Raw genomic sequence first — 11,385 nt, forward strand, 5'->3', positions numbered from 1 at the left:
TGAATGACTCCACTAGATGCTAAGATCCCAGCAATAGGTAGTACCTCTCTTAATTATTGAACAGAGAAATGTTTGAAGTATTTAAGGGATCACCTTGAAGAAGACTTTGTGAAGGATTATACTGTAAGGATCATAGTGGTGCCTGGAAATGGGGGCAGCATTAAACGATGGGGAAGTGAGGCACAGAAGGGGATGTGAGAAGGTTCAAACACAAAGTTTCAGAGTATGCCTTGGGTTGGGTGGTTGAGATGTCAGGCCACTTTTACATTTTTATATGTACGTGGTTTCTTGCATTACCAAACAGGTTTAACATCTTTTCAGGTATCTAGAAAAATCAGCATGCTGTCTTGTTCAGAGATTCTGTGGGTCAGACCAGAAAGGCTTTCAGCATTTTTAGCTCTTGCACCATTTTTACATACTGACAGTCATCTAATTTTCACAGGTTGTAAAAACTATTTCTAGTTATCCTACACTGACCCAAAGGGAGTAAATTTCCTTTCTTCCCATTTATCCATTGGAAACCTTGCTTTCTGCTATACTTGGGTGAGGACCCAAGTCACAGCTCAAGTCAAGTCTACTTTAAATGTAAGATATGGGTTGGTAATATTACCAACCCATTATTATTAATAAATAATATTGACATCAATGGTAAACCCATTATATTATCAATAAAACTGTGGTTTACCAGAAATGGGTTGGTAATTTTTTTGAGAATTAGAAATTATATTTTATTCTATATGCCCACTTATTAAAAAGTTAGATATTTAGAGTCTTCAGTCCCTATGTTATTCTTAAAAATTAATCCAATCTATTTTGTTTGGTCTAGACTTTGATTGCTATAGCCAATTCAGTGCTGAAAACAAATGGGGACACTAATGGGGGGTTTCACTGTCCTGCCCAAAGTCAGTAAGTCCACTGCTGTGCTGGGACAGGAAGACTCTGGACTTGAACAAGATGATGGAGGACTGAGTTTTTAGTCCTTTTTGGCACTATTGTCTGCACAACCCTGGGCAAATCCTGTGACTTTCCAGAACCTCAGTTTCCTCACTTTTAGGTTGAAGATTACAATGCCTTCATCACAGAAAGTCCATGAAGACTGGATGAGATTACGAATATGAAAATACTTTTAAGCTCCATGGTAGAACACCCATGTGAGGACCTATGATTACCCACAATGCAAACACATACATTTGGACTGGGCGCACTGCCCTTTTCTCAGGCAGTCCTTTAATCCCAACCTATCTAGGGCTCATTATTTATCAAGAGACTTGGAAAGTGATATGTTTCACCTTCTTGGCTTGTGTGCTGAATCCTCAGCCACTAACTTGATTTGAATGCAGTCTATCAAATAAAAAAGGTTTCAAATCAGAAGATTGAGGGAATGATAACATTCTCTCACGTCTATGAATTTTTCATTTTATTCCAAGACAGTCAAAATGTACTATTGTAGGTCAAGTCTCAGTGTTCTCAGGTTTGAACAGAAGGTCGAGGAGAATATTTTCTCAGCTTCTATTTGCAATTCAACTGCTGCCGCGTGTGAGCCTTTGGGGGCTCACTCCCCAAGCTCTGCTATCTTCAGGATGATCAGAAGCAGAACTGAGCACCAGGCTGAGGAGCTTTGTCTGGAATTATATTATTTTCTCCAAGACCTTAGAATTATTGGGGCTTCTTTTCCCTCACTGATAAGAAAGTACAGTTATATAACAATTTTACTTTTATGCTGTTATTTCTATGGTAGACTACTCCTGGCATTCAGTCAGAATCAGCTGACTACTCATTTAGAAGATTTTAGTTAAACTCACCACCTGTACTTCAAAGGTCTTAGCCAGCTGAGGCTGTGGTTCCTGAGGTAGCTGTGCATCAATGCTACTGAGCTAAGGCTTAGACATATAAACCACCAGCATCAACATTCATCAGTTCAACAATAGTCTATTTTGAGCAGGCAGCTGTCAGAGTGAAATTGGGAGGGGAGGGAGGAGAGCAGGAGGTGGTGTGATGTAGCAGAAATAGTTCTGGGTGGAGGTTAGGGCACCGTAGGGCCAGTTCTGCCCCACAGTGCATGACCTTGGACGAGTCACTTCCTTCCTCAGACTTCTCTGTGCATAAGAGTCTGATTAGATTGCTTTGGAAGTCTCATCTAGTATTAACATTCTCTGATTCTCTATTCAGCATCAGCCTCATTCATTTGTAAGGGTTTTGCTTCTCTCTGGGTCATGAGACCTCTGAGAAAAGGTAATTAAATTGTTCTCTCTATCACTTTAAATTTTTCAATGTTTTCCACTGGCCCTTAAATGAACATAAGGCCCTGAGCAATGTGGGCTCTTCTTATTTCTACGGTTTCACCCCATGTCAGATTTTCCACACTTCCTCAAAGAATTACTCCTTTTACTCCCTTTCCCCACTTCTGTAACTCCCTACCTCTCAGGTCAGAGCTCAGACACGTCTGCCCTCTCACAGGCCAGATCTGGCTGTTCTTTTGCTTACTCCTTTAGTGAGTCAGGAAATTTTCTTTTGAATCCCAAATGTGCTATTGGCTTGCCAGCAGAGCAGATGTATCATTTGGCTTTTAGAGCCTCACTTTTCTCCTCTGCAAATCGTATAAAAGAAATCATATGTCTTTCATAGTGCTGCTGTGAGGACCGATCAGAATAAGAGTATATACATGTAAAATGCAGCACACACACACATAGCTGCCTCGCACCTAAATAAGCGTGTTTTTTCTTTACTTTTCTTTTTTTGTGAGGCTCAGCAAGGGAGAAAGTCCCCTTATTCAGACAGCTTTGGCAAAACCAGGTGAGGGGGAGGTGAAGACGGTCACCATAAGGGAAGAGTGGCTGAGGTCTGAGGTTGGGGAAGAACCAGTGGTATAGTAGATTATTACTGAGAGAGGCAGAATCAGAAGGCCAAGGGTGGATGCAACCCTGCCATTTGTGAGCTGTGGGCCCTTGGGCAGCTTATGTTTCCCTGGCTTTTTCTCCTCATCTGTTAATGAGGAGAGGTAACTCTTTACCCACCTGACAGGCTGCTGTCAGGATCAGACTGGCTGACATGAAGGATGAAAGGTCCCAGCTGCCTGGCATGGTGTGCTCAGCTTGTGACCGTCAATGGGCAAGTAGCCCATGGAATGAAATGAACTGCCACCCTCTGGGTTGTCTGCCACAACGTGAAACCTCAGTTTCCTCTGGAAGTGTCGGCTTCTTTGTAGGTAAAGCTGGGATACTGACAGCACCTGCCTTCAGGAATGGTTTTAAGGATAGAATGAGAAGGCAAGTCAGAATGGCCCTTGCAAATACTAAGTTTCTCTGTATTGCTTCTTCTCACACATGTTCACATACCAACATTTTAAAAGCAGGGCCAATTTAGAAGATGATATAGTTTGGAATAATACAGACTTTGAATTTGAAGTTTAATTGAAAGTTTAATTGAATTTAATTGGGGTGACATTGGTTCATAAAGTTATATAGGTTTCAGGTGTACAATTCTATAACATATTATCTGTATATTGTATTGTGTGTTCACCACCCCAAGTGAAGTCTCCCTCCATCACCACTGATTTCCTCCTTTACCCTCCTGTTCCTCCCCTTACACCCCTTTCTCTCTGGTAATCACCACACTGTTGTCTGTGTCTGTGAGGTTTTTTGTTGTTGTTTTCCTAGAAGAGACTCTACAAAGCTGCTTTCATTTCAAAAGCAAACAAAACAGAACTTCTAAACATTGCTATTTTCCGCTGATTTTCTGACCCTTGAGAAAAAACGTTTCCTTCTTAAAAGACTCTTGTTCTGAATGGGTCAGCCAGGAAAGCCCAGTGGGAAGTCATTTTCTGGTATGAGTACCTGTGCTGATGTTATGACAGGAAGGTGATAAATTAAGCTGATGGTTAAACTGGGATTAAGTTGGGCCCTGGATTAGATGTGTAAAAAAAAGAGTAAACAAGTTTGAATTCTCACCTTTACTAATTAATCACTCCAGGCCTTTAGCAGTATTTAGGAGAAAAAGTCACTGATTTGATTTAACATTGCTCCGTTTTACATTAATTAGACACTGTGTAACTGTTTTCTTCTCTTCGAATTAGTAGCAGCAATGTGTTTTGCATTCCTCCCTTCTGGTCATCTTTCTACTTATTATCCCCCTAGTTATGGGCACACTGTGGCAGATAAAAGTATCAAAAGGCTCTATAATCATCTTTTAGCCACATTCAGCCTTTGTTATGTTATGTTCTAGCATGCACCCTTTAAACAAATTCTGCTTTTTATTTCCTAATCCCTACATGACTTTTTAGTGAAATAGTGCACTGTGCTGTAATGCATGCAAGCATGCAAATGTGTCCAGGTACACACGCACACACACATACACACACGAACATACAAACCTCAAAGGCACCACTGCACTGTGTTGATCCATAAGGGTGAAAGCCAGACAGAACCATTTAAATGTGTCTTGTGAGATTCCTTACCCAACCCTGTTTGGTTTTTTGGGTAGGTCTCATAGCTTTTCCAATTAATTTTATTATAAATAATGTTCTCCAATCATTACTAGTCACAAAAGCAGTTTTGTGTCATCAATGAAAATACTCATTCCACATAAAAATTAAGGAATCTGAACTTCACTTAACATTAAAGTTTCTTTTTCCTCCAAGCCTGATAAATGTGTAAGGGCCTAAGGTTTAGAAGAATATGTGTGATAAGTTTATTTTCTCTCTCCCAGTGCTCCTTCTCTTCCTCCTCCAGTAATTCATTAGTTATGGCTTTTGACCTCATGAGGGTTGGAAAGGGAATGGGGGGGGGACGGAAAGCCAGTTTCCAAAAAGGGTTTTCTTTCCCCTCAGTAATTTAGACCGGTTTGTGGCAAATGCATGGTGCTATCTTTTACTTTTCACATGTGCCAAAAGAAAAGTCTCTTTAGCTGTGTAGGAAGGAATCAAATTATTGGTTGACAGTCCCGGCTCTGGGCTAAGATAACAAAGACCAATTTGGATACTTTTACAGAGAAGTTTGCCAGGGCTCTGTAGGAAAAGCAAGCACTGAATGAAGTGATCGAGTGAAGTCACGACACAGCGGCGGCGGAGGAGCGTGCTGTAATTCTTAGCGTACTTCAAAAACTAAACGCTGGCAGCAAAAACTTTTTGAGTCACTTCTCTCTAAATACAGATCCAGGAAGTGCACTTGTAAAGTGAGTTCATTTTTTTTGTAGTTTCATCTCAACTATAGCTGTCAGCTAAAAGAGAGACTTTAAGTGGAATCGCCCTGCATTTTCTGGAGACAGGACCATGCTTTAACAGCACTTGTATGGTGTACCAGTCATCACTGACTGAGGCAGACTTTCATAATTAACAGCAAGAACTATAAGGATTAGCTTTCTATGAAGAAGTGATTCAATATGGAACTTCAAAATGACTGTCAAAAAGGCAAAAGTGAAATTGTATTTTACTTATTGGCATAAAGCATTCTTATAAGGAAAGTCAAGAGGTTTTCCTCCCCTGACAGTAAAAACATTATAATTAAAAACCAAAACAATAATGAATAGATGCACTAAAGAATGAACATGAATTAATGAGTGTATCATAATGTTAAAGTAGAAGGTGTTTACCTTTAACCTGATACTCACATATTCCATACATTCAAGATGAAAAATTAGCATGTCATTATTAATGTATAAAAGGACTCATTGCAAGTTTTATTTGAATAGTAACCTCTCATTTACTTTATTTCCTTAGGCCTGGCCTGGGAAAAAATAATTCCCCACATCAATCAGTAGGACTTATCTACTTGTTTAAAAAAAGTACCAACTTTTGAAAATAATCTTAGAGAAATATCTTTTAAAATGATATTTGGTAAAAGACATTTGTATCTTTTGAGTACACAGCACTGTGATCAGAGCTAATGAGTACAAAATAAAGTAAAAGAGTTTTCCCTCAGAAGGTTATAATTTCACTAAGAAGGCAAAATAGACTCTGAAGGCCCGAGTTGGTGGAGAGCATACAAGGAGCGTCTCAGTGACCACGAGAGCAGTGAGGGTCACGGGGATGCAGAGGTCCCAGCCAAGCCATGGCCCAGGTGCAGATAAGCTGCAGTTGGATTTTGAGCAGTGTCAGAGCAGAAAGAATAGTGAGGACCATGTGAGTTGAGGATGGTAGGTGGCTGTGGGAAGGGACTAGTTAATAAAAACATCAATGGATGGTAATGAGCATAAAATGCACAAAAGGGTATTCAGACTAACTTTTCTCCTGCTGAGGGCCCACATAGGAGAGAATGTCACACTCAGAAAGCTACAGCTACATTGCAAGGGGCAGACATATAGGCAACACAGAAAAAGACAGTGAGAAAAATGCTGGTAAGAGAAAGGAGTACTTGTGCTTTTGGAAAAGGCCATGATTGCATCTTAACCTCTTAGAGGTGGGTTTTTGGATTCAGGAGAAAGGAAGGAAAAAGCAGGCTTGGAAAAGAGTCTGATTTCAGAACTGGAGTAGGTGAGGTTGTCCTGTGTGCCTCTTCTCCTTCTTAATGCCAAGCTCCTACCTAGCGCATCTGTTACATCACCCTCAGGTAAGAAGGTATCAACTAGTAACTGGTTATGGCTATCATTACTGAAAGGGACTGAACTTAAATAAGCCTATGGTTTTTATCTTTTTTTGGTTAATTGATATTCAATTGGTAGTTATGGTAGAGCAGTAACTGTGTTAATCAATTTGTAATGGTGGCTTTGGGGAAAATGTAAAGGGCAGATACAAGGGAGATGTTTCCCTAGAACTCTTAAGATATAAAGGTTTCAGTGGGCTGCTGCTGTGGCTAATTTTAAGGGGAGCCCCCTGTGTTTCTCTCTCTCTCTCACACACACACTTTCTTATTATATTCTATTACACTTTGCTCTTGTATTTACTTTTAAATTTTATTATCTTAAAAATCTTAATGTGCCATCTCAAATACTTTGTGAACAAGGCTGAAAATAAATCAAATCAAAGTAAGAAAACTTCACTCCAGTTCCTGCCAACCCGATGAATCAAATATTTTTTCCTTCCTATTTCCTTCCAACCTCTATCCATGTGCATAGATATTTTGCACATATTTGTAGTCAATGTGTTTGAATAAAAGAACAAAAAACCATTTGTCCTCTTTCAAGGAAGAATGGCAGAACGGGGCTGCAAATACTTCAGGGGCTCCATACGTCAAATCCCTGGGGCTGAACTGCCGCCTCCACCCAGTCGCTGGAGTGCAGCATCAGGCAGGCAGCATGCCGGGAGCAGCTATGTTTAGCGAAGGTGGGTTGTGTGATAAGAGGGAGGCGACCCGGCCACATGCCGGCTGACTCATCCTCTCCAGCACACGTGTCAGTGTCTCCCACAGTCTGGACAGCCTCCTTCATGAGACACAGCGTGACTGTAAAAGCAACTTTCCTGAGCTGCAACCCTTAACCTCCATGCACCAAATATTAGGAACTAACAAGTGCTGGGTGTTAGAAAGCTTTCAATAAATCTCATGCATAAGAACATCATTATTACTTGCTTTTGGCCCCCACACAATTGCCCTTTCTCTGGTTTGGAACTGCAGCCATGCTTCTGTGCAGTGTCTGATTCTTCCCCAGGAGCCATAGCGATCTGCCGAGATGCCAGAGGGATGTTGAAATGGAGCTACTTTAAGCACTACCTCAAAGCTGGCACATATATAAATCATCTAAAATATATGTGACATGTAATATGTAATATACAGAATTTCAGATCAGAGCTGGTCCAATATAATTTTTGGATTATCTGAGGGGAAGGGTGTAATCAGCAGGAGATGAGAGATAAGCACATGGCATAATTTTGAGCACAGATTGAAATCATTTCTTTACAATTACTGACTCTATGACCACAGACAATTCCATTTCCTAGGCCCTCAGTCCATTTATCTTTATTTTGGGTGTATTTGTGTGCTCTGCTAGGTTGGTGAGTTTCATCAGAGGGAGGAACATGAATGGCACAGTGGCTGGTCTAGCAAGCAATCAGTACACATCGGACAGTCATTTGCCAAAGGCTAAGAGAGTGGAAAATGGACTCCTTATAGCTGATATCAGGGGCTCCTCTTCCTAATATGAATACAGGCTCATTTACATCTGCCTTTCTCCTTGTAACACCGACTACCTGGATCACAAAAAGGAATTTTCTAGAGGCCAAACTAAGCCCTTGTTTACATACCACATGTGCTAAGTTTGAATCTTGATGTTCCCTAATTCCAAGTTCCAAGCAAACACTGTTTGGCTCAGGGACACGAATATCAAGGCAGACGTGGAGCTTTGATATTACTGGGCAGTGACAACATGGCTACAAAGTACCCTAACTTATGAGAGGGTTAAAAAGAGGTAGGACCCGGAGCATGTAGTTGTGACTTGATACACCTTCTGGTGATGCAGTTATGGGAATTTAACTCTCTGAAGCCCTGGTTCATGGAGGCTCATTGGGTAGCTTTAGAGCTCTGCTACTTTGGGAGAGTGATACAACTTCTGGGCACCTCATCTGTTAATTTGATTTGAACCCATAATATCTGCATCCTCTTTTCTAGGGCACTTATGAGGTTCATTTGATGTGTATGCAGGCTCATTGTAAGTGGTGCCGTTCTATAAATATGAGCAGGCATTACTATACTCTTGTATAGGTTTCTGCTAGTTATTGGTTGATTGACTTTTTCTAACATTATTATTCTTGTATAACTGAACTCCTGAATTCCAAAACATATTACATTTCAGGGAGAAAAGTCACTTCTTCGCTTGCTATTATGGTGATCATTATTCATGATTAGGCAGAATTTTGCTGGTTAATATACAATTTTAGGGGGGTCTAGAAGGATCCTTCTCTGCACTCTATTCTCAAATATGTTCATGTCAAACTTGCTGACACTGCAAAGTTTTGAAATTAGGAATTCACTTCACTGTCACTTTTTAAATGGAATTACATTTTAAGTTCTATCATTTATATATAGCTTATTAGGAAGCTAGTTAATCTAATCATTTTGTTTTTAATAGGGGAAATGAAATGTAACATAAGGTAACAGGAGTGAGGGCCAAAGACTCAGAGGAACAAGAGCAGAAAGGGAACACAGTGATATGCAGATGTTGGAATTTTTCTTTTTGTGGGTGGTAGACTATGTGCACTGTGTCTAATAATTAATATTGCTTTAGTTCTCAAGGTGACAAGAAATCATACAAAGTTATCTAGGAATAAACCTTCTCTACATCAATACATGGTATGGAAGAAGAAGAGAAATGGGTCTTACCCAACAGGTCTTGTGTCTTCGATGGCTCTGTCCACTGGGATCAAATCGCTGAGGTAGACATTGAAGTTTCCTTCTTTCCATCTTCTTTCTGCCTCCTTCTCCTTTCCAGGGGGAACAACTATAGGACGTCCAAACTGACCTGGAGCTTCAGGGTCCCTTGGAGAAAGTGTCACATCAATGCTTAATACCTGGTGCATTTCATGGTCTTCAGGTAGAATGGCTTTTTCATGCCTTTGGTTGAGTTCTTTATGCTGGACCTTGGCAGTTAAACTGATTCTTGCTGGCTTTGGTCCCCCAGTGAAGACTTGATTGGTTTGAGATGCTGTTGCTCTATGTAGAGCAAGTGCAGAGAAAGATGCCTCAGTTCTATTCCTGGAACTGTGTTTCCCTTGGCTTCTATCCAATACTAAAGGAAATACGGTTTTGGTTTTAGGGTTGGGGGCCTGTTTGGTGTCTGTCTTTAGCTCCCCCTCCTTGGTTATAATCACAACATGGCTTTCAGAGAAATTGAGTTTCTTCTCACCAGCCACTTTGGCTCCATCATTCTTTGGCAAGCCTCCCAACAGTGTCTCATTAATAGATTGCTTCTTTAAGTGATTTGAATTGGCAATGAACTTGGAAAAGGGACGGTTATTGGCTTTGTGATTATATGCATTTAGTTCTTTGCTCTGAGTCTCAGTTTTATTTAAGGCTATGGCTTCCCTAGATTTTGGCACTGGTCGGCCAGCAGTGTATATCCCTTCATCTGCTACTGCCTGTGATTGCTGCTTTGATCTGTCACTATTAAGCCTGATGGTCACATTCAGGTTCCTTTCAGCTGCTTGTTTGGATGTGTTATTGCTGTGACCATGTCTCTTCTGGACCTCCTGGTTTATGCCAGTGGGTCCTGTGTATACAGATATTTGGGGCAATGACGTTCCTCTTACTGCTATGACTGTGGCTTCCCGAGCTCCCTGAACTGTTGTTTGCTTTGGTGTCACAGAACGAGAGTAGGCTTCAGGTTTGATGTCACGTTCCTCTGTCATCAGCTTGGAAAAAGTCATAAGGAGGGTCTGCAGATGTTCAGGAGGCCACAGAGGTGCAATCTTGACACTTCCTGCAGCATTCTGCATTTTTCTTTCCTTCTGGAGTTGGTCCAAATCATCTTCAATTTTGAGCACATGCTCTTCAGTTTTTCTAAAGTTCTCTTTGCCCCATATGCCCTTCCCATGTCCCCTTAGTGGCCGCTTCATCTCTTTTATGCTGCTGTAAAGGATCTTCATTTGGTCTGGCTGAACCCTGAACCCTACCCTCTCCTTTTTGATGATGTCTTCCTTCAGGACCCCAGTGTTGATCTCACTGAATGAGAGGCGGAGAGCTGCCATGTCAAAGAGCAGCCAGATGACAGAAGCTACAAATATAAATGCCAGGACTCGCCCACTTCCTCGGAAAAACTTTCGGATCTTGTTCATGGTACACAAGTGTCCCTTGCAGCCTACCCTCCCTTTGAGCCTGCTTACCTTGAGTGGAGAGGGAGCTGAAGTAGTAGCAGCAGCAGCAGCAGCAGCAACACCAACAGCAACAGCAGCAGAATTGCCAGAAAGTGCCCCCCTCCCCTGAACACAGCAGGAAGCAGCAGTCCAAGGGGAAAGCTCAGCTCCTACTGCTTGTCAGTCTCTGCCAGCGTGGCATTTCACAGCAGAGCATCTGTGCCTGCTAGGCTGGCCCCTGGCTCAACCCTGAGAAACACTGTCCTTAGGTCACTCTGGGAACAGTCAATTCTAGCTGCCAGATAGTTCAACATATCACTCGTTTTGTCTCTGGGAGCCCATGTCCACCTTCCTACAAGCCCAAGAAAAGGTGGGGGCCGGGCTGGAGCTGCTGCTTCTCTCCTCCCCGTTTTCAGCCTGCACGCTGTAACTCAACACCACTTCTCATAAGGAAAACATTTCAAGCCATTACCCAGAAAACTTCATTCAGCTCTCACCTTCTGTGTTATGTGAGAGTGTGTATGTTTTCAGGGCAATTAAAGGGAATGAAAGCTATCTCGCTTGGAGGGCATGTGTTCCTGGTTTGTAACCCCACCTACCCCATTCCTGCTTGTTAACCCTGTTGTACCCAGGTCTCTCAATGATCTGCCTGAGCAATCAATCACCGGCCT

The 11,385-nt window shown here is 41.7% G+C and overlaps 1 protein-coding gene across 1 annotated transcript in view; it reads right to left on the reverse strand.

Annotated features, from left to right (window-relative positions):
* Positions 1-10,892, reverse strand: part of GALNT5 (polypeptide N-acetylgalactosaminyltransferase 5) — a 36,805-nt gene extending 25,913 nt beyond the window's left edge. The window contains exon 1 of the mRNA XM_037138322.2: positions 9,246-10,892. Coding sequence (XP_036994217.2) covers positions 9,246-10,696 — 1,451 coding nt within the window. The 5' untranslated portion in view covers positions 10,697-10,892. The remainder of the gene's footprint in view (positions 1-9,245) is intronic.
* Between the last annotated feature and the right edge of the window lie 493 nt (positions 10,893-11,385).

Source organism: Artibeus jamaicensis, unplaced genomic scaffold, assembly GCF_021234435.1.
Source record: "Artibeus jamaicensis isolate MK-2021 breed Jamaican fruit bat unplaced genomic scaffold, CSHL_Jam_final contig_1832, whole genome shotgun sequence".
Taxonomy (NCBI): Eukaryota; Metazoa; Chordata; class Mammalia; order Chiroptera; family Phyllostomidae; genus Artibeus; species Artibeus jamaicensis.